General features: G+C 39.0%; 1 protein-coding gene across 1 annotated transcript in view; it reads right to left on the reverse strand.

Moving 5' to 3' along the window:
- REXO5 (RNA exonuclease 5) overlaps nucleotides 1–8,219 on the reverse strand; it is a 39,472-nt gene extending 31,253 nt beyond the window's left edge. Inside the window, 4 exon segments of the mRNA XM_054580939.1 lie at nucleotides 3,480–3,592; nucleotides 7,640–7,702; nucleotides 7,704–7,888; nucleotides 8,159–8,219. Coding sequence (XP_054436914.1) covers nucleotides 3,480–3,592; nucleotides 7,640–7,702; nucleotides 7,704–7,888; nucleotides 8,159–8,219 — 422 coding nt within the window.
- Nucleotides 8,220–26,824: the final 18,605 nt, after the last annotated feature.

Raw genomic sequence — 26,824 nt, forward strand, 5'->3', positions numbered from 1 at the left:
AAGAAGGAAGACTCCCAAACTCTTTTTAGGAGGCCAGCATCATCCTAATCCCAAAACCAGATAAAGACACAACAAAGAAAACTACAGGCCAATATTGCTAATGAAAATAGATGCTAAAATATTCAACAAAATATTGGTCAACCGCATCCAGCAATACATTAAAAAGATCATCCACCATCATCAAGTGGGATTCATCCCAGGGATGCAGAGATGGTTCAGTATTTGCAAAGCAATAAACGTGATACATCACATAAACAAAAGAAAAGACAAAAACCACATGATCATATCAATAGATGGAGAGAAAGCATTGTATAAGTACAGTACCCATTTATGATAAAAACTCAGCAAAGTGGGAATAAAGGGGGCATACCTCAACATGATAAAGGCCATATATGAAAAACCTATAGTCAACATCATACTCAACGGGCAAAAACTAAACGCTTTCCCACTAAGATCGGAAACAAGATAAGGTTGTCCACTTTCATCACTTCTATTCACCATAGTATTGGAAGTCCTAGCCACAGTGATCTCACAAGAAAAATAAAAGGCATCCAAATTGGAAAGGAGGAAGTAAAACTATCATTGTTTGCAGGTGACATGATACTGTACATAGAAAACCCCTTAGACTCCACCAAAAAACTACCCAACCTAATAAGTGAATTTGGCAAAATAGCAGGATACAAAGTCACAGTTCAGAAACGAAGGCATTTTTGTACACAAAAATGAAATATCAGAAGCAGAAATCGGGGAAAAAAAAATCCCATTTGCTACAGCAAGAAGAAAAATAAAGTACATAGGAATAAACTTAACCAAGGAGGTAAAAGACCTATACACAGAAAACTATACAACACTGAAGAAAGAAATTAAGGAAGACACAAATAAATGGAAGCATATACTGTGTTCATGGACTGGAAGAATTAACATCAGCAACATGTTCATACCACCCAAAAGCAATTTATAGATTCAACACAATCCCTATTCAAATACCAGTGACGTATTTCAGTCATAGAACGAATATTTTAAAAATTTATATGAAACCATAAATGACCCCGAATAGCTGCAGCAATTTTGAGAAAGAAAAACAAAGCAGGAGGGATCAGAATACCTGACATTAAACTATATTATAAGGACACTTTACTCAAAACAGTCCGATACTGGCATAAGAACAGAGACATAGATCAATGGAACAGAACAGAGAGCCCAGAAATAAACCCATGTCTCTATGGTCAATTAATATTTGACAAAGGGGGCAGAAACATAAAATGGAGTAAAAATAGCCTTTTCAGCAAACAGTGTTGGGGGAGCTGGACAGCTATGTGCAAAAAAATTGAAATTCGACCACCAACTTACACCATACTCCAAAATAAACTCAAGATGGACAAAAGACTTAAATATAAGTTGCAACACTATAAAGTCCTAGAGCAGAACATAGGCAGGAAACTCTCAGATATCCCATGCAGCAATATTTTCATTGATATGTCCCCTAGAGCAAGGGACATAAAGGAAAGAATAAAATGTGAGTTCATCAAAGTAAGAAGCTTCTGCACAGCTATAGAAAACATCAGCAAAATGAAAAGGGAACCAACGGTATGGGAAAATATATTTCAAAAGAACCTATGCACCCCAATGTTTATAGAAGCACAATTTATAATAGCCAAGTATTGGAAGCAAACTAAGTACCCATCAGCAAATGAGTGGATCAAAAAACTGTGGTACAGTTACACTATGGAATACTAAGCAGCAGACAAAAGAAAGACCTACTACCCTTTGTGACAGTATGGATCGAATTGGAAAACATTATTCTAAGTGAGGTAAGTCAGGCAGTGAAAGACAAATACCATATGATCTCATCTATAAGTGGAACCTAGCCAACAAAACAGACAAGCAAGGAAAATATAACCAGCAACATTGAACGTTGATATAACATGATCATAAACAAGTGTTGGCAAGAATGTGGAGCAAAGGGAACCCTTGTGCACTGTTGATGGGATTGCAAATTGGTGCAGCCACTGTGGAAAACACTATGGAGGTTCCTAAAAAGAACCAACAGAAATGAGAGGGAAGGAGGGTGAGCTGTAACAGGGAAAGGAAGGGGAAAGGTCAAGTCAAGGGACATGTATAAAGGACCCATGGACAAAGCTAAAGTGGGGAGGGATTGAGGGAGGGAAGTTAGGGTGGCTGGGACAGGGGGAAGTTGTGGCGGGTAAATGGAGACAAATGTATTTGAACAATTAAAAATAAATTTTAAAAAAAAGCAAAAAAGGAGGAAAAAACACTGGGATTCTTACCATATGATCATATTACTTCATTTTTTTCTTTTTAAACTTAATTTTTTGTTTCTTTTTTACTTACAGTTGACATTCAATATTATTTTATATTAGTCTCAGGTGTAAGCATAGTGGTTAAACATTTATGTAATTTATCAAGTGATCTCCTCAGTTCTAGTACCTACCTGGCACTATACATAGTTATTACAATATTATTGTCTATATTCTTTATGTTATACTTTACATCCCCTTGACTATCAATTTGTACTTTCTAATCTCTTTACTCTTTTCACCTGGCCGTCTAAACCTCCCTACCTTCTGGCAACCATCCATTTGTTCTCTGTATGCATGAGTCTGTTTTGTTTGTTCATTTATTTTGTTCTTTAGATTCCACATATAAGTGAAATCATATGGTATTTGTCTTTCTCTGTCTGACTTATTTCACTTAGCATAATATGCCCTCAAGATCCATTCATACTGTTGTAAATGACAAGATTTCCTTCCTTCTCTAAGCCACATAAAATTCTATTATATATACACACACCACATTTTTTTAAATCATTGGTCCATTGATGGACACTTGCTTCCATATCTTGGCTATCGTAAATAATGTTAGGGTACATATATTTTTTTCTAATTAGCATTTTCATTTCCTTTGGATAAATACCAAGAACAGGGATTGCTGGATTATATGGTAGTTCATCAATATTTAAAATATTTTTTAGGAACCTCCGGTGTTTTCCACAGTGGCTGCACCAATCTGCAATCCCATCAACAGTGTACAAGGGTTCCCTTTTCTCCACATTCTTGCCAACATTTGTTTATGATCATGTTATTTCAACTGGGTCTCCACTGGGGGTTACAAACCAAAATACCTATAGCAACCAGAGAAATACTATAAACATGGGATTCTGGCCAGGTGGGACACTTAAGTACACATGCCCCATCTAAAGGGGAGGCCACTATTCAGTATGGAGAAACTGTTGCCATGTGGGAACAAAGGGACAGTTGCAGATCTTTGAGTTTTTGAAGAAGTCAAAAATTTGGATTTTTATAAAGGAATTCCCAAATACAATTGTTGGTGACTATCACAAAAATTTCTTTTAGGAAATTCTGTATTGCAAACAAATAATGTCAGTTAAGGCAGATATGGTCCTCTAGTCACTGATTGGAAATCTCAGGTCTATTGCCACCAATTAGGTCATCTCATACCTTGGTTAAGGAACACTGGATTTTCCCAGAACTGCATACTTCTGCAATTCGCATAGCTGGTCATGGGTTACTTCACACTGTTCAGCAAATAAAATGGTAGATAAGTGTGCTTTCTATAAAGATTAAATCAGGGCATGTGAAATTATGATTATCAAGAACAGTAACAAAGGAAGGCAAATTATTAAAATATTCTAGTTTCTGATGATTCTAGCATATATTCAAACATGAGGGTTCTAATTAATCGAAAAGGAAGGTCTAAAACCACAACCTGTGATAGGATATTATTAATGGAATACTTAGTATACACTGTTATAGAACCTTAATTACAGGTACCTGATTGTGTTAGGGTTAGCAGGATGAATAAAACATGATTCATGCTCTCAAGGAGTCCAATCTACTAGGGGGAAAAATTCAGAAACAGGTTAATTCCAATACAATGTGGGTAAATGCTGTTACTCAGGTACAGGAGTCAAGAGGTTGACTGCCTTGAGGGTTAGAGTGTTTAGGGTACAGCTTTGCTGAGAACACTGGGGTTGAGCCTTGAAAACAGAGTCAGGCAGGTAGGAGGAAACACTGCATCTAAATATGTAGTTTGGTTTGGCCAGAGCCAAGAATGCATGTTGCAGAGCAGAAGAGATATGAGAGGAGAGAGAATCGGGAGCCAGATCACATAATTTCAATATGGTCTAAGCTAGGGAGTTAAGACTTTATCCTGGGGCAACAGTGAGTTCACTGAAGTTCTGTCCCTCCTTAAAATAGCTTTGCCCTTATATCTTGTTATTAAAGTATATTGTGCTTATTTTAAGAAGAGTCAGATGATACAGAAAGGTAAAATAGATAAAAGACAGACAATAAATGAAAGTAAAAGTCACCTGTCCTGTACTTCTACCACTCAAGAAATAATGCTATTTTCATTTTAACCAGAGAGGCAGAGGGGAGTATAGTGGTAAAGAGCTCATGCTCTGGGCTCAGACAACTCTATTTCAATTATCAGCTTTACTATCTGGGACATATGCCTTAACCTCCCTAAGACACAGTGTCTTCATCTATATAGAGTAATTATACCTCTACCTCATCAGGTTATTGGTAAGACCAGTGAGATAGTGCAAGTACTGACGCTACTGCCTAATGTATCATAGGACTTAATATTAGATATTATTACTATTGCTATTTTTTCCTGTGACTTTTTAATTTTAACAGTAGTCTATTTTCTAAATTTTCCTAAAAACTTTTAATTTATCTGAAAAAAATCCCTATTGATGACAGTGGTTTTTTAAAAAACTATAAACAGTATTATGAGTATACCTGTACACCTGTCTATTTTCTTAGGATAAATTCCTGGTCAAAATAAATATGTATTAATATATTTGACATTCTGACAAATATTGCTAACTCCTGAAGAAGGTACCAATTTATATTTAGCAATCAAAAATGTGTGAGATTGAAAAAGATGGAACTGAGTGAGGTAGGGGTTCAGATGGTTATTGAGCAAGGGATGTCAAGGCCTGAGAAGGGTGAAAAGGACATTCCATAGGGGAGATAGCCCAGGATTAGGGGTAGGCATCCAGTACACACATGTGGGAGGCCCAATGTGGAGTATCAAAGCCTGAGCAGTATGAGGAGGGCATCCATGCATTAGGAAGTAAAGAGTAGTGAGTCCTGGCATCAAATCAGAAACTGTTGAGGGTAAAAAGGGAATCAATGCTGGGAGACAAGAGTGGTATCACAGGATTCAGAGCCTAAACAGAATGAAGGTGTCCATGTGAGAAGCATGAGGGTCTGTCACAGTAGTGATGAGGGCATTCACACAGGAGAATCACCTGGCATAAGGTGCAGAGTAACAGAGCCCAAGTTGGTCACTGAGGAGGGTGTAGGGGGGGGTGTGGGAAGTTGCAGCAATGGGGGACTGATCAAATATACTGAAGATAATGGGAGTTAGGTTTCTCACTGGTAAAGCAGAAAATTATAAATATAAAAAAGGGGAAAATTAGAATGAACCCTGAGAATTGGATTGGAAGTAGAGACACTGATATGAATTCATGGTTTTCCACTATGTATGAATATATATTTAATGTAATATGAATTATACATTTAAATATTAATTTAATTAAATATTTTAATGACTAAATTATAAACTTTTTTTTTTAAATCCTTACCTGAGTCCTTTTCATTGCTTTTAGAGAAAGAGGAAGGGGAAGAAAGGAGAGGAATACAGAGAGAAACATCGATGTAAGATAGAAACATCTATGGGAGAGAGGAACATCAATTGGTTGCCTTCCAAATACAACTGGACCCAGGATTGTACGTGCAACCTAGGTATGTGTCCTGAGCAGGAAACTGAACCCACAGCTCTTTAGCTTCAGGACAATGCCCCAACCAACTGAGCCACACCAGCCAGGGCATAAACAACTTTAATAAATAAAATTAATTTGGTAATATGAATTACAGATTTAAATATTAAATATTATAAAACTTTGACTGTAAACACTTGTATGTCTGTTTGTGTATATTTCCTAGCTCTCTTTTGGGAGTATGACTGGCAATGAACACAGTTAGCAACCAGATCTTGAGTTTCTAAATGTCATTTGCTATTAAAAAGAACCAAGTATCCTACGAGAAATGGCTGATTCCAGGGCTGAGGCAGGAAAAGCACACAAATGTCCTAGATGAGCCTAGAACATCTATGCCAGAAAAGTAAGGAAACGTTCACATAATGAAGTGGTCATGTCAAAAGGACAAAGCAGCTAACTCAAAGGCCAAATTTGGGATATTTGCAGCATCAAAATAGGAGAATGGATTATAACCCATTGAATACAATAGGTAACCAAAAGTTCACAATGAGGGAAAAAATGAGTAAATTGCAAGTTTAATAAGAAAGTATTTCCCCACAAAATTGGAGAAAAAAATTTAGAGAAGTTTAGCATGCATTATCTTAATCAACTAATCAAGGTTAATATGACTAAATGGGACAATTAAAATCATGCGTAAAATACCCTGGCTGGTGTGGCTCAACGGATTTAGCACAGCCTGCGAACCAAAGCATTGCCGGTTAAATTCCCAGTCAGGGCACAGAACCGGGGTTGTGGGCCAGGTCCCCAGTTGGGGGCGTATGGGAGGCAATCACACATTGATGTTTCTCTCCCTCTCTGCCTTCCTTCCCTTCTCTCTAAAAATAAATAAATAAAACCCTGGAAAAAAAATCATAAGTAACCTGATGAAATACAGAGTATCATTTCTGTGATATTCCTGCCAAAGATACATAACCCGAATCCAATCAATAAGCAACAGATAAACCGAAGTTGAGAGAAATTCTACAAAATATCTGTTCCAAGATTCTTCAAAAGCAGTAAGGTTATGGACGTTAAGGAAAAGACTGAGGGTTTCGGTTGAAGGAGACAGGACAACTAACACAACACATCATTCGGCGGAAGGACATTACCGGAATAACTGGAGAAACCCCGACAGGGCCGGAGGGTTAAATGGTAGGTATGAACGGATCCACGTGATTTGGATTGAAAGCAGAAAACACGCTAAAACATCTAGGGGAACACTGTGTTAGCAACTGCTTTCAATGTTGGCCGGGAGAAGCTTCTGGTACTGTTCTTGCAACTTTTCTTAATTTAATATTGTTTCAAAAAAAAAAAAAGGAATGAGAATGTCAATTTCTCCATAATTCTTACCCCATTTACTTTCTAAAAATTGTTTTGATCGAGAAAAAAATGAATTCCACTTTAATAAAAACTTTTCACAGCACTAATACCCTTCTAACCTACTACATGACTTATGCTGTCTTTTCTCTCTTTAGATTAAAACCAGTTTCTTCACGGTTGTCCCTCTGGTGCCCAGGGCGTCCCCCACCACCAAACAGCCGTCTGACAACGGGATATAGCCGGTACCAGGCCGCCCTCGGAACCCAGCACCGTTCCTAAACACAAAGCAACCCAACAGTGGCTGAGGGAACCTTCTTCTCGCGTGCCGGGCACCTACACCAGCTTGAACCACCAGCAGGAGCCCTGAGGAAGGTGCTAGGACATCCCACTCTACAGATCGTTAAGGAGGTCCCGAGAGGCCAGTGGGGACCCTGACTGGCGTCCCGGGCCCCACACGGCGGGGTCGGTGATCTGTGGGCTCAAACCCCCAACCCGGTGACTGTCTCTCACCTTGGCCTCGGGCTACCTCTCATCAAGCTCCGTACCGGCTCTCAACGCCTGGGCCGCCCTGACCCAGCTGGCTCGGGGCCCGCCTCCTCTTCCTGCCCTTCTCGGGGTGCCTAGCGTCTTTCTCTCTCGCTTCATGAGGCTGTGGAAAGGCTACAGCTAAAGAATCCCCGGCGCCAGGATTCCCTACACCGCCTCCAGAGAACCTACAACCTTCCTCAGCTCCTCGATTCAGTTCACAGCTCGCTCGCGCTCACCAGAAAGGGTGCCACCATCGCCCAGTACCCGGCGGCAAAGACCGCGCGCCCACACTTAACGGCTTTACCTGTCGCGCCGTACGAAGGGTTCTAAAGGATTTCCCAACTTCCAATCGCGCCTTTGCCCGTAACTTAAAAGGGGAAAGACAGCAGCCGAGCGGCCTCCCCGCCGAAAACCACGCCCCACACCCCGGGCCCGAAGATCACTGGAAGACGTCAACCAAGGGGAGACGACAGTCTCCGCCCAGTCTCCGCCCTAACCCACGTCTCAGCGACCAACCAGCTGCGCGAGGCGTTCGAACAGACCGGAAGCGGGAGCTTTCCATTTCAATAGGTGGAAATGGGAGACTTCCGGCAGCCGGGCGGTGCAGAAGCAATGCGTTTTGGAAACTGAGGAAAAGGTTGATGCGGCCTGCGAAGGGCGGCAGGGGGAGCTACGCAGTCGGTGCTACGCGGCTGTCCGCCGCAGGGCTGGGCTGGGGACCGCTGCGGAGTCTTCTTCCATCCTCTGCAGCCCCGCGTCTCCCACCGGGGCCTCGAGACCGTGTCTACGCCTAGGGGAACATTTGGACGGCTCCCTGTAAACAGTTCGGAGGTCCCAGGGAGTCCCCACTATCCCCATGAAGCTGTTCACCCCACCACTTCCTAGTGAGACGTTCAGTTCATAATGTGAATCGTTGTGGCTTTGCCCCTGGTTCCTGCACAGGCTGTGCACGTTTCTCATTTCTAGAGGAGGGTAATGTATTAGCGAATAGCGTGAACTTCAGAATGGGAGGATCTTGGGCTCAAACCAAGTGTACTTGGCGAATTACTGAATTCTTTTTCTCATCATGAATTATAGGTAGCAAAAGTGACTACCATGTACAGTTGAGGATTAAATTCGATCACTGTCATAGTTCATTGTCTGCAATGTAGTAAGAATTAGTAAATGTTAACTATTAATTCCAACTCCCAGTCACACCCGTTAAACACAAAACCAAAACAAATGTCTGCCAAGTAGTTTGCGTCACCCTCACTTAAGACCTCAGTAAGCTCATCTCTTTCTGTGGACTCAGCGTATTGCCTTTGGGGATTCTTTACCATCTGTTAACCTGAAGTAATTTACCATTGGTGAGGAGTTTCTTTACCCAGATATTTTAAGTTCCTAGAAGACAGGAACTGTCCTTGTCCTCTCTCCTCAGAACTGTGTTGTGCACATTAGCAAGGGCTTGAAAAATGCAAAGGCAAAAATAACAAGCTTTTCAAAGCACTTTTACCTCTATAATCACTTGAGTTCCTCTGTATTATTGTAAAATAAGGGAGCAGAAAGAATTAGTCCAAGTATGCAAATACGTACTTTAACGTCCATGTAGGTAAAATGACTACTAAAATCAAGAGAGAGTGGCAGTTAGGGCAAGGACCAAAGTCTTTCGCTCTCGAAGTCTAGTTCAATTTCCTCTCTATCACAATACTTTAATAATGAGCCAAGCCATTAATCTATTAGCCTATTCAAATAGGAGTATGATTGAGTTAGTTAAACAAATGGGGTGGTTGTACAATTTTTAGGCAGCATGGATTAATTAGGAGAAAGTCAGTTGCACCAGGGAATGAAAATCTAGGAAGAAGCATATTTAGTTTTTTTATAGTTTGTATCTTGCACTTTTAACATTAATAAAGCAAAAGGACACTGTGATCTTTTGCAGAGCAGTTATTTAACTAAATTGTCACTAACTTCCAGTAGACATGTTGGAATGATGGGGAACTTCACCAGACCCAGGAAATACTAAGTCTGGACTGCCAATGGCCAAAGCTGACATTAGATAAGTCACTTTAAAGTTTATAGATATAAAGGAGTCAACAGTTAAATAAAACAAAATGGTCTATGAATTGGTAGTTTACTATAAAACCTGACTTAACAACAAAAGAAAAGAACAAAAACCTAATGCCTACAAGTGTTATCTTATAAAGTTATTGTTTTAGTGTGGGTGGGTTGAAGGAAGGTATGAGGGGGGATAAATGGTGATGGAATGAGACTTGACTTGGGGTGTTGAACACACAACATAATATACAGATGATGTATTATAGAATCATACACCTGAAATGTATATAATTCTATTAACCAATGTCACCCCTATAAATTTAAAAAAATAAAGTAGTAAATAAGTGTTGTAGAATTACATAGAAAATCTAAATTGCATAGAAAATGAAAAAAATACCTTTGCTAAAAGCAGTACATTTTAACTTCCATGTAGTCTTTGTATTTAAATGTGGAAATACATTCAAGACTTTTAAGTAGATACACTCAACTTTAATATTTTCACTTACTTTTTGGCATGACTTTAATTTATAACCATTACATCACAGTGCTTTGGTTATTTTAATATGTTTTTACTGAAACAATGATTGATTCAGCATTAATTTAACAATTATATGTTTAAGTGTCAATTGATGGTTCTTTGATGTAGTTGAATTTCCAGTAGTATTGCTGAACACATTAACTGGAGAGATTGCCTCTGAATTCCATGCTTATGTTCAGCCTCAGCAACATCCAGTTCTTTCTGAATCTTGCATGGAACTGACAGGCATAAAAGCAGTTATGCCCTTCCATTTTCCCTACCTTTCTTCTCACCTACCCCTCCCCCAACAGTAAACAAGCAGGAATGATGCAGCTATTAAAATTCAGAAATCAGTTTCAAAAAGAATATAATAGCTATATACCATTTGGGAATTAGACTTATTCAGTGTTAGGAGAAATAATGTCCCCTCCAGAAGTCCACTGGAATCTTTAAAAATTAGGAACAGTGTTGTAAAAATGAATAGCAAATTTACTTTACGGAAATTTAATACATCAAATTTTTGGTGGCCTGGATTTAATTATTATATTTCTGTGATTTTTAGATTGGTAACCTAATTTTCTTTGCCTTGTAGAGTTCTAATCATTACATTCTTTCTTTCCCATGTGTTATAACATCTTTTCGCTAGATAAACTCTTTGTCAATAGGACCTCTTTTTTGTTATATTTATGGTGCCTAATTATGTGCTCAATAACTATGAAATTCGATTTTTTAATTCAGATTTTATGACTCCAGGCTCAAGTTGATGAAGGGGTCTATCTGAAGCTTTTCTTATCTCAGTTCTGTAAATGGATTCAGAAGATTCAACAACAGAAGAAAATTATTTTTGCTACTGGGATTTCAGGTTACCTACTTCAGAAGTAAAATTATGTACATTTGTTACTTGGTCAAGTAAAAAATGTTGTATCTGTCAATCATAAATGAGTAATATCATCACTATGTAGTTCTTTATTTCTAGTAAGAATTATACTTGTTAACCTTCTGGGCCAGGAAAAGAAATCCAAGGGCCTAGCAGATATTAACCAAGAAAAGTACATTTATTTGTTGTTTTTTTTTTAAAGATTTTATTTATTTATTTTTAGAGAGAGCAGAAGGGAGGGAAAAAGAGAGGGAAAGAAACATCAATGTGTGGTTGCCTCTCATGCAGCCCCCACTGGGGACCTGGCTTGCAACCCAGGCATGCACCCTGACTGGGATCGAACCAGTGACCCTTTGGTTTGTAGGCTGGCACTCAGTCCACTGAGCCACACCAGCCAGGGCTATTCATATTTCTAAAATTACCATTTTGGGATACTTTAAAATTTTAAACCTTAACTTTAAGAATCTTTCTAGATTGTTCCTCTCTATTCTTCTGAATCCAGGTGATGATTTAACCTGGAAGTAAAAACACTTATTGTTCTATTTTTACAATCTTGAATAAAAAGAGCTCTTGTTCAACTTATATCCTTTGCTTTTATTTCACAGTAATGTAGACATCAAGGGAAAAAATGGGCCATTTAAAGTAGGTCTTTTGTGTGACTGATAAAGCATTGCCGTTAATAGTCATTGATAGCAATGCTGTGCAATTGGCAGATTAGTATTGGTAGTCATATTTGGTTTTAGGTTGCTATGTTTGGCTTCTCAATTACATGACCACATATGACTGTAAAGCATACTGTGATGCGTTGCTAAAGAGCAGAGGAGATCATGTGATGATCACCCTAATGAGAAAATTGAGGCACCATAATGATTTCCCACAACTAGTTAGTACAGAGATTAGGAATAGAATTTACTTCTAATAACCATATAGTGTAGAAGTTATAAGATGTATTTTCTAGACTATGTAAGATATATTTTGTTCTCAAAATATAGATTTATATTTCAATGCAAATTATTTAGTTTACTTAATGAACTTATTCTCAAGCAATGTAATAATAATTTTCTGTTGACTAGAGACTTTACCACCATTTGGAATATTTAAGTCAAATATTAAGGTTTTATTTTGTTTTTTTTTTTAAATTCTTAACAATTATTTCTTTTTATTTTTTCACAATTTTTAATGTATTTTTTTAATTTATTTTTTCAAAAACATTTGTCTCTGCCAACCCCCCATCACTTTCCCTACCCCTCTCCCTCCCTCCCTCCCTCACCTCTTCCCCTTTGGTTTTGTCCATGAGTCCTTGCTATATGTTCCTTGAATTTCCCCTTTCCTTCCTTCCCCAGCCCCGCCCCTCCTTCCATCTTGTCTCTGTTGGTTATTTTCCTTTCAGTGTTGCTGGTCTTATTTTCCTTGCATCTTTGTATTGTTGGTTAGGTTCCACTTATAGGTGAGATCATATGGTATTTGTCTTTCGTCCCCTGGCTTATTTCATTGGCATAATGCTCTCCAGTTCCATTCATGCTGTCGCAAACTGTAGTAGTGCTTTTTTTCTTTCTGCTGCGTAGTATTCCATTCTGTATATGTACCATTATTTTTTGATGCAATCATCTACTGATGGGCATTTATGTTGCTTCCAACACGTGGCTATTGTAAATTGTGCTGCTATGAACATTAGGGTACATAGGTTCTTTTGAATTGGCGTTTTGGTATTATTAGGGTATAGTCCCAGCAGGGGAATCACTGGATCAAAAGGCAGTTCCATTTTTAACTTTTTGAGGAAATTCCACACTGCTTTCCACAATGGCTGCACCAGTCTGCATTCCCACCAACAGTGTACTAGGGTTCCCTTTTCTTCACAGCCTCGCCAGCACCTGTTCTTTGTTGATCTGTTTATGATGGCCATTCTGACCGGTGTGAGGTGGTACCTCATGGTGGTTTTGATCTGCATTTCTCTGATGGCTAGTGATGCTGAGCTTCCTTTCAAATGTCTCTGGGCCCTCTGTATCTCCTCCTTGGAAAAGCGTCTGCCCAGGTTCTTTGCCCATTTCTCGATTGGATCATTTGTCTTCGTGGAGTGGAGTCGAGTGAGTTCTTTATATATCTTGGAGATCAAACCTCTATCTGATGTTATCATTAGCAAATATATTTTCCCATATGGTTGGCTCCCTTTTCATTTTGCTGATATTTTCTTTAGTCATAGAGAAGCTTCTTATTTTGATGAGGTCCCACTTGTTTATTCTTTCCTTTATGTCCCTTGCTTTAGGAGACATATCAGTGAAAAAATTGCTGGGTGGGATATCTGAGAGATTCCTGACAGTGTTCTCCTCTAGAACTTTTATGGTGTTGCGACTTACATTTAAGTCTTCTATTCATCTTGAGTTTATTTTTGTGTATGGTGTCAGCTGATGATCCAGTTTCAATTTTTTGCATGTAGCCATCCAGCTCTCCCAACGCCATTTGTTGAAGAGGCTATTATTGCTCCAGGTTATGCTTCTGCCTACTTTCTCAAATATTAGATGCCAATAGAGACTTGGGCTTATGTCTGGGCTTTCTATTCTGTTCCACTGGTCTATGGGTCTGTTCTTGTGCCAGTACCAGATTGTTTTGAGTATAGTGGCTTTGTAATATAGTTTGATGTCTGATACTGTGATCCCTCCTACTTTGTTTTTCTTTCTCAAAATTGCTTCAGCTATTGAGGTCATTTGTGGTTCCATATAAATTTTTGAAATGTCTGTTCTATTTCTGTGAAATACATCATTGGTATCTTAAGAGGGATTGCATTGAATCTATAAATTGCTTTGGGTAGTATGGACATTTTGATGATATTAATTCTTCCAATCCATGAGCATGGTATATGCTTCTATTTATTTGTGTCTTCCTTAATTTCTTTTTTCAATGTTGTGTAGTTTTCTGCATACAGGTCTTTGGTTAAATTTATTCCTAGGTACTTTATTTTTCTTCTTGCTATATCGAATGGTATTTTTTTCCTGATTTCTTCTTCTTCTCTTACATTGCTGGTGTACAAAAATGCCTTTGATTTCTGAATGTTGACTTTGTATCCTGCTGTTTTGCCAAATTCACTTATTAGGTTGAGGAGTTTTTTGGTAGAGTCTACAGGGTTCTCTATGTACACTATCATGTCATCTGCAAACAATGATAGCTTTACTTCCTCCTTTCCTATTTGGATGCCTTTTATTTCTTTTTCTTGTCTGACCGCTGTGGCTAGGACTTCCAATACGATGTTGAAAAGAAGTGGTGAAAGCAGACATCCTCGTAGTGTTCCCGATCTTAGTGAGAAAGCTTTTACTTTTGCCTGTTGAGTATGATATTGGCTGTAGGTTTTTTATATATGACCTTTATTACGTTGAGGAATGCCCCATTTATTCCCATTTTGCTGAGTGTTTGGATCATAAATGGATGCTGTACCTTATAGAATGCTTTTTCTGCATCTATAGAAATGATCATATGGTTTTGTCTTGTCTTTTATTTATGTGATGTATTATGTTTATTGACTTGCATATATTGAACCATCCCTGCATCTCTGGGATGAATCCCACTTGATCATGGTGGATAATCTTTTGAATGTATTGCTGGATGAGGTTTGCCAATATTTTATTGAGGATTTTAGCATCTATGTTCATCAGCGAAATTGGCCTGTAGTTTTCTTTCTTTGTAGGGTCTTTATCTGGTTTTGGGATCAGGGTGATGCTGGCCTCAGAGAGAGTCTGGGAGTCTTCCCTCCTCTTGGATTTTTTGGAATAGTCTGAGAAGGACAGGGGTTAGCTCTTCCTTAAATGTTTTGTAAAATTCTCGTGAAACCGTCCAGCCCTGGGCTTCTGTGTGCCAGGAGTTTCTTGATGACTGCTTCAATTTCCCCAGCTGTTATCGGTCTGTTCAAGCTTTCTGTTTCTTCCTCCTTCAGTGTTGGAAGATTATCCTTTTCTAAAAATTTGTCCATTTCATCTAGATTTTCAAATTTCTTGGCATATAATTGTTCATAGTAGTTTCTTACACTCCTTTGTATTACTGTGGTATCAGTTGTTATTTCTCCTCTTTCATTTCTGATATTATAAATTTGGGTCCTCTCCCTTTTTTTCTTGATGAGTCTGCTTAAAGGTATGTCGATTTTATTTATCTTTTCAAAGAACCAGCTTCTGGATTGATTGATCCTTTGAATTGTTTGTTTCATCTCTATGTCATTCAGTTCTGCTCTAATCTTGACTATTTCCTTCCTTCTACTTGCTCTGGGGTTTATTTGTTGTTGTTTCTCCAATTCTTGAAGTTGTAGTGTTAGGACTTTTATTTGAAATGTTTCTATCTTTTTTAGGTTGCCTGTATTGCTATGAACTTCCCTCTCAGGACCGCCTTTGCTCTGTCCCATAGGTTTTGGACTGTTGTCTGTTCATTTTCATTTGTTTCCAGAAATTTTTTGATTCCTTCTCTTATCTCATTATTGACCCATTCATTATTTAATAGTCTGCTGTTCAGTCCCCATGAGTTTGCAAGGTTTTGAAGTTTCTCTTTGAGGTTGATTTCCAGTTTCAATCCCTTGTGGTCTGAGAAAAAGTTTGGTATTATTTCAATTTTCCTGAATTTGCTGAGGCTTGCTTTGTGTCCTATCATGTGGTCTATCTTTGAAAAACTGCCATGAGCATTTAAAAAGAATGTGTATTTTTCTTCTTTGAGATGTAAGGTCCTATATATGTCAGTTAAGTCTTTTTGATTCAGTGTCATTCGGCTCCACAATACGTTTATTAATGTTTTGTTTGGAAGATCTGTCCATTTCTGACAGTGGGGTGTTGAAATCCCCTACTCAGTGTGTGGTTGTCTGTATCTTTTTTGAAGTCATCCAACAATTTCCTGATATACTTGGGGGCTCCTATATTGGTTGCATATAAGTTTAAAATGTTGATGTCTTCTTGACAGATTCTTCCTTTAAGTATTATAAAGTGCCCCTCTCGGTCTCTTTTTATGGTCTGTGTTGAAATCTATTTTGTCTGATACAAGTATGGCAACCCCGGCCTTTTTCTCTTGCCCATTTGCTTGGAATATTTTTTTCCATCCCTTTACTTTCAATCTGTGTAGGTGTCTTGCTCTGAGGTGGGTCTCTTGTAGACAGCATATGTGTGTGTCATGTTCTCTTATCCATTCAGCTATCCCGTGTCTTTCGATTGGGGCGTTTAGTCCATTCACGTTGAGAGATATTACTGATAGAAACTTACTCATCTTTTCTCTTTGTACCTGTGTTCCTCTCTCTCTCATTCTTTTCCTTCATCTGCTTAAACCAGACCCCTTAGCATATCTTGGAGTGCTGGTTTGGTAGAGATGTATTCTTTTAGTCTTCTCTTGTCTAGGAAACACTGTATTTCCCCTTCTATTTTTATGGAGAGCCTAGCTGGGTAGAGCAGCCTTGGCTGTAGGCCCTTGCTATTCACAACTTGGAATATTTGTTGCCATTCCCTTCTGGCTAGTAGTGTTTCTGTTGAGAAGTCATCTCCTAGGCGTATCGGGGCCCCCTTGTATGTTACTTTCTCCTTCTCCCTTGCTGCCTTGAGGATTCTCTCTTTGTCTTTGACATTTGCCATTTTAATGATGATGTGTCTTGGAGTGGACCTCCTTGAGTCCCTCTTGAATGGGGTCCTGTGTATCTCCTGGATCCATGAGAGCGTTTCTCTCCTCAAATTAGGGAAATTTTCCATGATTACTTTTTCGAGGAGGTTCTCTATCCCTTGCTCCTCTTCTCCTTCTGGTATCCCTATTATACGGATATTATTGCGTTTCAGGGTGTCCTGCATTTCCCTAAATGCCTCTTCATTCTTTTTCAGTCTTTTTTCCATTTCTTGTTCTTTTTGGGAGCTGCTTTCTACCTTATCCTCCATCTCACTGATTCGATCTTCGGCTTCATCCAGCCTGCTCTGGATTCCTTCTATTGTGTTCTTCAATTCAGAAATGGTATTCTTCATATCCTCTTGTGTCTTCTTGATAGTGTCTGTGTCCTTTTCCAGGTTGATATAGTTTGTTGTAAGATCCTGATAGTTTCTCTGCAGTTTCTCATAGTTTTCTTTCAGCTGGCTGAGCTGGTTGAGCTTCCTTAGAACCATTGTTTTGAATTCAATATATGATAGTTCCCTTGCCTCCATTTCATTTAGCTCTCTCTGTTAGGAGTCCCCCTTTCCACTCATTTGGGGGGAACTTATTTTTCTTCCCATTTTTGTGAGAGTCTGTTAAGTAATTTACCTATTTATTTATTTATTTTTCCTTATGTTTCAATTGGGCCATCTAGATTTCCTGACTTTGTGGATTAAACTTCTGTGATAGTAGGTGAGTATTTTATTTATTTATTTATTTATTTGTTTTCCCCTTTACTTTTCTTTCTGGGCCTGCCTCTGATGATGTCAGTTGTTGACCCTATATGGCCTTGGATTGTTTGTTTGAGGCTGCCGAGAGTCTACTGTCTGTGTCTGACTCCTGCTTAGGGCAGCTCTGTGACCCATTGGGTCAGGGATGGACTATTTCTTTGGATCACTCTGCACTCCAATGCTGGCTCCTTGAGTGCGCTTCCTGGGTGGCAGGATCCCCCACCCGCCTGGACTCGCACATGCTTGCTCCAGCCCTTGGGGCTTATTCACAACCTTGCGAACTCGTCTGGCCCTCCAGGCCGGCGGGAGCCCCGGCACTGGTCAGTTTAGGGTCTTCTATTCTGTGCTTTCCCCACTTTTTGCTCGTTGGATGCGTTGCTTGCCCTCGCCAAATGGAGACTACGGAAATGGGAGGAAGTCAGCTCAAGGACTCTCTGGTTAATCCTGTCTCTGGTCTCTCCTCCAGGGACTCTGGGCAGCTCTGTGACCCCTTAGGCCGGGGATCTGCTAATTCTGTGAGCCGCTCCAATCACGGGCCGCTCGGGTCATTTTACACCTGCCCTCACTGCTCTGCGCAGTCCCTCGCAGGCCATATCAGTGCCAACCTGTGGGAGTTCTTGCCAGCCCGGGCGAGCCCTCACCAGCCCCCGCAGGTCCACACACATGCTCACCAACCCTCGCCGGCCACTTGGCGCCAGTGTGCGCGCCTGCACTGGGTGGTTTTGGGGTGTATATTGTGTGCTTTTCGGCTTTTGGCTCTTTGGGGGTGTGGCCTCTTCCCGCGCAATGGAGACTACAGCAAGGAGAAGGAGTCGGGACTCCCCGGCTCCTCCTTCCGTTCTTTCCCCAGTGCCTCCGTTTCCAGTCTCCCCTCAGGGGCCTCTGGGCAGTTCCATGATCCCTTCGGCCAAGGATCCACCCCCTGTGCAGACTGCGTTTCAATCGCAGGCAGTCTGGTTCACATGCGCCCCTCTTCTGCCCTTTGGGGGCGCACCTTTCCAGCCCACAATGGAGACTACAGAACGGGGAGGGAGTCAGGACTCCCCAGTTCCTCCTCCCGTTCTTTCCCCAACGCCTCCGTCTCCAGTCTCTCCTCAAGGCTCTCCCAGCCAGTCTGCACTCAGCCCCGCAGCTCACACACATACAAGCTGTGTGCGGAGCGCACAAAAGTCAGGTTAATTGATTCCCTTATGCCTGAGAGAGATGGTAGCTGCAGAGTGGGAGGTGCGTTATCACCGGGGCTCTACCGGCTGCCATGTCAGTTCTCTTCACAAAGTTTTCCTCACCAGTCTTTTCCCAGGAACCAGCCCACCCTGCTGCCGCCTCTACCCAGAGATCAAGGAGGGTGGCTGCCACTGCAATTTTTGCATTGGCCCTTTAAATGACTCTGCATTCTCAGCCACCTGTCCCTGGCAGAGAGTGCCCCTAAGCTTTTCGGGGTTGTGTTTTGTCTCTATTTTTTTGGTTTTAGCTGCTGTAGTTTAGAGGTCCCTGTTTATGATTCAGACCCCGTTCTTCTCGGGGGAAGCTAACTGGCCATTTCAATGTTCCTCTGGTGCTAGTGCCCGTGGGCACCCAGCTCACCCTCTCGAGCCTCCACCGCACTTCTCACCCATTGGGATGTGTGAGAGTCGAATCCACTCTTTGTCCCTGGCTCCAAGGCTCCTCTCCCACTATCGTTCCATTGTTTTCCAGGTGATTACTCCACTCTTTAGTCGCAATTCCAGTTTGGTCCTGGGGTGGGGGGAGGAGGTCAGCGTGACTCCCATTCACTCCTCCACCATCTTTTTTCCTCAAGTTTTATTCTAACACAAATTTAAGACTATAAACAAATACAATTGAGAGATAGTAAAGTCATAACTTTATAGTACTCAAGTGTTCTGATACCACTAAGGAGAGAATACCCAATATATGTGTTCAATTTTTTTATTCACTTGTCAAAATTATAAAACCAAAGATAGGAGAGAAGACTAGAAGTTACTTAAAGATATTTTATATTAATTAAATATAGCATTAAAGGCAAGTAACTTTTTTTTAGGTGAATTTATATAAGACATAAGAAATACTTGTTTTCCTTATTAATTTTCAAGATAATGAACGATCCATCCTGCAAAGGTGATCATTTAGTATATAAAAATATAATTTTTATTAATTTAAACATTTGTTCTTACTACTTTGAAATTCAAAATTTCCCATTTTCAGTAAATTGAGGCCTACTAAATTTTTGTCTTGTCTTTTTTATATGACCTAGTAGTCTTTCAGTGTGTCCTCACTATCTGGACTGAGATGTTTTAGAGTCAACCTGTATACATGCTGACTCAGTTACGTAATCTGCCATTTTTTCCAAGAAGTTCTATTTTTTTTTACTGTAAACTGCAAGTTCCAAGAATATAATCTCGATGCTAGGAATGCCCATTAATGCTTATGATATCTAAGCCTCTCTATTGGGTCAAGTTAAGATAAAGCTATATCTGTATCGTTTTATCTATACCTACAACTATATATGATATATACTTCATAAGTTGATACTTTATAAATTGATCATTATAATAGTTTAGGAATACATAATTTTTCTTTGAACTCTTTTATATTACCTTTATGTCAATTTTTCCACCCTGAGAATTTTTGCTCTCAAGGGCACAAAGGATGATTTAGAATTAGCATTATCCCATCCCATAATTGCTCAATTTCTTTACCCCACAACTTAGAGAACACAATTTAAAGCCAACAACTGAATTACAATACCAAAAATATTATCACCTATATCACCGCAATAATTGCTAGGCAAATTCCATTTTCTGATACATTTTTTTCTCCTGTCATTTTTAACAGTTTTATTAAGATTTTACATATATGTGTGTGTGTGTACATAATCAAATTCACCTGTTTCAAATGTATATTTGAAAGTGTATATTTTTAGTATAGTTGCAGAGTTGTATAACAATCACCACAATCAATTTTAGACCATTTTCTTCATCCCACACACAAGAAAATCTGTGCCTTGTTGTCACTTCCTATTGCTACCAGTCTCCTTTATGCCTCTATAGATTTCCCTTTTCTTAGCATCTTACATTCATGGTATTATATAATAGGAGGTCTTTTGTGTAAGGCTCTTTTCTGACTAACTGGGGTTAGTCTATGTTGTAACATATATCAGTACTTCATTTTTAAATTGCTGAATATTATAACACTTTATAGATATGCCACATTTTGTTTATCTATTCACCAGCTGATGGATATTTGGGTTGTTTCTACTTTTTGAGTATTATGAGTATATGAAAATCATTGTGTAGTCACATATTTTTATTTCTCTTGGATAGGTACCTAGAAATGACATTGCTGAGTCCTATGATAACTCTTTGTTTAATGTTTTGAGAAACTGTCAAACTCTTTTTCAAAGTGGCTGCACCATTTAATAGTCCCTCCAACAGGAGACAGATTTCAGTTTCTTTGCATCCTAACCAACACTTGTTATCCTTGTGTTTATAGCCATTTTAATAGCTGTAAAGTAGTTTTGATTCCTTGTATATTATGGATCTCCTCATGGTTATGATTCACATTTCTGTAGTGAATATTGGTATTGCACATCTTTTCATATGCTTATTTCACACTCCAATATCATCTTTCATGAAGTGCCTATTCAAATATTTTGCCCATTTTAGAATTATATTCCTCATGTTCTTATTGAGTTGCTGTTGTTTTTTTATACTATATTCTGGATACAAGTCCCTTATCAGACAAAGAATTTGCAAATATTTTGTTACACTTCATAGATTTTACTTTGACTTTTCCTGATGATTTCCTTTTTTTTTTTTGTTCAGATACATTTGTCTCCATTTTCCTGCCACCACTTTCCCCATCCACCCCCACCTCCACCTCCCACCCTCAATCCTTCCCCACTTTGGCTTTGTTCATGGGTCCTTTATACATGTGCCTTGATTTGACCTGCCCCCTTTTCCGCATTACCCCCTCCTTCCCTCTCCTTACTGTCAGTTTGTTTTTTTCTTTCAATATTGCTGGTTATATTTCTCTTGCTTGTTTGTGTTATTGATTAGGTTCCACATATAGGTGAGGTCATATGGTATTTGTCTTTCACTGCCTGGCTTATTTCACTTAGCATAATCCTCTCCAGTCCCATCCATGCTGTTGTGAAGGGTAGTAGCTCTTACTTTCTGTTGCGTAGTATTCCATTGTGTAAATATACCATAACTTTTTGATCCACTCATTTATTGATGGGCATTTATGTTGCTTCCAGCACTTGCATGTTATAAATTGTGCTGCTATGAAGATTGGGGTGTATAGGTTCTTTTGAACTGGTGTTTTGGGACTCTTAGGATATACTCCCAGCAATGGAATCACTGGATTGAAAGGCAGTTCCATTTTTAGCTTTTTGAGGAAATCCCAAACTGTTTTCCACAGTGGCTGCACCAGTCTGCGTTCCCACCAACAGTGTACTAGAGTTCCTTTCTCTCCACAACTTCAACAGCACTTGTTTGTTGATTTGTTTATGACGGCCATTCTGGCTGGTGTGAACTGATATCTCATTGTGGTTTTAATTTGCATTTCTCTGATGGCTAATGATGCTGAGCATCTTTTCCTATGTCTCTGTGCCTTGCATATGTCCTCCTTGGAGAAGAGTCTGTTCAGGTCCTTTGCCCATTTTTTACTTCAATTGTTTGTTTTCCTGGAATGGAATTGTGTGAGTTCTTTATGTATTTTGAAGATCAAACCCCTGTATGAGCTATCATTGGCAAACATATTTTCCCATATGGTTTGTTCCCTTTTTATTTTGCTGATGTTCTCTTAAGCCATACAGAAGCTTCTTATTTGGATGAGGTCCCACTTGTTTATTCTTTCCTTTATGTGCCTTGCTCTAGAGAACATATCAGTGAAAATATTGCTGTGTGGAATATCTAAGTTTCCTGCCAATGCTCTCCTCTGGGACTTTTATGGTGTTGTGACTTATGTTTAAATCTTTTGTCCATCTTGAGTTTATTTTGGGGTATGTGTAAGTTGGTAGTCAAATTTCAATTTTTTGCATGTAGCTGTCCAGCTCTCTCAACACCATTTGTTGAAGAGGCTATTTTTACTCCATTTTATGCTTCTGCCCCCTTTGTCAAATATTAATTGACCATAGAGACATGGGTATATTTCTGGGCTCTCTATTCTGTTCCATTGATCTATGTGTCTGTTCTTATGACAGTACCAGACTGTTTTGATTACAGTGGACTTGTAATATAGTTTGATGTCAGGTATTGTGATCCCTCCTACTTTGTTTTTCTTTCTCAAAATTTCTGCAACTATTCAGGGTCATGTATGGTTCCTTATACATTTTTGAAATGTTTGTTCTATATCTGTGAAATACATCATTGGTAATGTACATAGAACACCCAATAGACTCTACCAAAAAACTGCTCAACCTAATAAGTGAATTTGGCAAAATAGCAGGATACAAAGTCAATATTCAGGAATCGAAGGCATTTTTGTACCCCAACAATGAAATATCAGAATTATAAATCAGGAAAAAAAATCCCATTTGCTATAACAACAAGAAAAATAAAGTACCTAGGAGTAAACTTAACCAAGGAGGTAAAAGAACTGTACTCAGAAAACTACATACCACTGAAGAAAGAAATTAAGAAGACACAAATAAATGGAGGCATATACTGTGTTCATGGATTGGAAGAATGAACGTCATCAAAATGTCCATACTACCCAAAGCAATTTATAGACACAACACAATCCTGATGGTTTCTTTTAAAGTGCAAAAATTTAAATTCTTGATGAAGTCCAAATTATCTATTTTTTATCATTTATGTTTTTTTAATCTACAATCTATTATATTTAATATATATATTTTATTGATTATGGTATTACAGTTGTCCCATATTTTTTCTCCCTTTTATTCCCTTCAACCCTGTACCACTCCTCCCCGCAGGATACCCTCCCATTAGTTCATGTCTATGGGTCATACATATAAGTTCTTTGGCTTCTACATTTCCTATGCTGTTCTTAACCTCCCCCTACCTATTTTGTGCCTACTATTTATGCTGCTTATTCCTTGAACCTTTCCCCGCTTCTGCCCCCTCCACTTCTCTAATCTCCATTTCTATTAGTCTGTTCCTGTTCTTGTTGTTTGTTTAGTTTGTTTTTATTTTTGTTTTTTAGGTTCAGTTGTTGATAGTTGTGAATTTGTTTTCATTTTATTGTTTACAGTTTTTGATCCTCTTCTTTTTCTTAGATATGTCCTTTTAACATTTGTTATAATAAGAGCTTGGTGATGATGAACTCCTTTAACTTTTCCTTCTCTGGGAAGCACTTTATCTGCCCTTCCATTCTAAATGCTAGTTTTCTTGGACAGAGTAATGTTGGATGTAGATCCTTGCTTTTCATGACTTTGAAAACTTCTTGTCAGCCCCTTCTTGCCTGCAAGTTTTCTTTTGAGAAATCAGCTGATAGTCTATAGGAACTCCTTTGTAAGTAACTTTTTCCTTTTCTCTCCTTGCTTTTAAGAATCTCTCCTTATCTTTAATCTTGGGTAATGTAATTGTGATACGCCTTGGTGCTTGCTTCCTTGGATCCAACTTCTTTGGGACTCTCTGAGCTTCCTGGATCTCCCAGAAGTCTATTTCCTTGGCCACATTGGGAGAGTTCTCCTTCATTATTTTTTCAAATAAGTTTTTGATTCCTTGCTCTTCCTCTTCTTCTTCTGGCACCCCTATGATTTGGATATTGGAACATTTAAAGTTTCCCCCCGAGGTTTCTAAGCCTCTCCTCATTTTTTTGAATTATTGTCTCTTCATTCTGTTCTGGTTGAATGTTTATCTCTTCTTTCTGCTCCAAATTGTTGATTTGAGTCCTGGTTTCCTTCCCTTTACTGTTGGTTCCCTGTGTATTTGTCTTTATTTCATTTTGCATAGCCTTCACTTTTTCCTCCATTTTATGACTGTACTCAACCAATTCAGTGAGCATCCTGATTACCAGTGTTTTGAACTCTGCATCTGATAGGTTGTCTGTCTCTTCATTGCTTAGTTCTGTTTTGGGGGCTTTGATCTTTTCTTTCATTTGGGCCATATTTCTTGGTCTTAGCATGCCTGTTACATTGGGAGGGGCAGACCCTCAGTTATTAGCCAGGATGGGGCCACAGAGGTCACTGTTGTGATGCTGTCTATGGGTGAGGGGTCCGAGAGGGAACAGTGCTGCTTGGTTAGCTCTCAGCAGGCTTCCAGTCACCTGCTCCACTACCTACAAGCAAATTGGGCTTGTCTAGTGCTGGTTCCCGGGTGGGTGGGTTTGTGTACTTTCTAGGACCCCGTGGGTCTCTCCAGTGGACTCTCCTATGAGGTTGAGAGTTTCTCCTGCCTCCACAACCCTCACAGGTTTTTACCTACAGGGGTTTTGAGGTGTTCTTTTCCTTCACTGGAACCCTGGATGCATAGTCTGCCTCGCTCCCTAGCTGTTTTCTCCCAGTTTATCTGCACACAAATGTGGCACCTCCTGGTCCACCAGCTGCTGCCTTGCCATACATCCTCTCTACCCTGGCAGCTTGTCTCCACCCCTCCTACTGGTCTTGGTGAATGTTTCTTCTTCAGCTCCTTGGTTGTCAGACTTCCATACAGTTTGATTTTCTGGGAGTCTGGCTATTTTTTGTTTTTAAATTTGTTGTTGTCCTTCTTTTGGTTGTGTGAGGAGGCAAAGTGTATCTGCCTATTCCTCCATCTTGGCTCGAAGTTATAGTACCTATCATTTATGTTTTTATGTGATATCTGAGACCATTGCCTAACTCAAGGTCAAGATTTACTGCCATGTTTTCCTCTAAGAGTTTTATAGTTTTATTTTTTAATTATATTTTATTGATTGTGTTATAACAGTTGTCCCAGTTTTTCTGCCTTTGCCAAGCTCCATCCCGCCCTCCTCCACCAGGAAATCCCCACATCACTGTCCATGTCCATGGGTCATGCATATACGTTCTTCAGTTACTTTATTTCCTATGCTGTGCTTTACATCCCCATAATCATTCTGTATCTACCAATTTGCACTTCTTAATTCATTCACCCCTTTCACTCATCCCCTTCAACCCCCCTCCCACCTGGCAACCATCAAAATGCTCTCTGTATCTGTGACTCTGTTTCTATTCTGCTTGTTTGTTTATTTTTTTAGATTCAATTGTTGATATGTATTTGTTGACATTTTATTGTTGATTTTTTTCCTTTTTTTCCCCTTCTTTTTCTTAAAGAAGATCCCTTAACATTTCATAAAATGCTGGTTTGGTGGTGATGTACTCCTTTACCTTTTTCTTGTCTGGAAAGCTATCTGTCCTTTGATTTTAAATGACAGCTTTGCTGGGGAGAGTAATTTTGGATGCTTTTTCTCACTTTGAATATTTCTTGCCAATCTCTTCTAGCCTGCAAAGTTTCTTTTGAATAATCAGCATGCAGTCTTATGGGGGCTCCCTTATAGGTAACTAACTGCTTTTCTCTTGTTGCTTTTATGATTCTCTCTTTGTCTTTAAACTTTGGCATTTTAATTATGATGTGTCTTAGAGTGGGCCTCTTTGGGATCATCTTGTTTGAGACTCTGCACTTCTTGGATTTGTATGTCTATTTTCTTCACCAAGTTAGTGAAGTGTTCTGTAATTATTTTTACAAATAGGTTTCCAATTTCTTGCTCTCTCTTTTCTCCTTCCAGTACCCCCATGATGCAACTGTCAGTACACTTGAAGTTTTCCCTGAAGCTCCTTACATTACCCTCATTTTTTGGATTATTTTTTCTTCTTGCTTTTCTGATTGGTTGTGTTTGCTTCCTTAGGTCTTACATTTAGGTGTGTGATGCATTTGGAGCTCATTTTTGGACATGATGTGAGGTAGGGGTCCAAATTTATGCTTTTGATTGTGCATGTTCAACCATCCCAGTGTCATTGTTGAAACACTAGTTTTTTCATTGAATTTTCTTGGCCAGTTTGTTACTATTCAATCAACCATAAATATAAGGGTTTACTTCTGATTTTCAATTCCATTTATCTCTGTGTCTATTTTAATGCCAGTAACCTGTTGTCTTATTATAGCTTTATAGTATGTTTGATATCCAAAAATGTAAGTCCTAAAATTTTCTCTTTCTCAACATTGTTTTGGCTATTTTAGTTTCTTTCATTTTTATATAAAATTTTAGTACCAGTTTATTAACATCTTTAAAAAAAACCACAAGGGTTATGTTAAATCTAAAATTAATTCAGGGAATATTGTCATCTTACAATATTAAGTATGCTGATCCATGAACATGGAAAGTCTTTCCATTTATTTAGATTATCTTTAATTTTTTTCAACAGTGATGCCTAAATAGGAGTCCTGCACTTGTGTTAAATTTATTCTAAGTATTTTACT

Source organism: Pteronotus mesoamericanus, unplaced genomic scaffold, assembly GCF_021234165.1.
Source record: "Pteronotus mesoamericanus isolate MK-2021 breed Mesoamerican mustached bat unplaced genomic scaffold, CSHL_Meso_final contig_64, whole genome shotgun sequence".
Taxonomy (NCBI): Eukaryota; Metazoa; Chordata; class Mammalia; order Chiroptera; family Mormoopidae; genus Pteronotus; species Pteronotus mesoamericanus.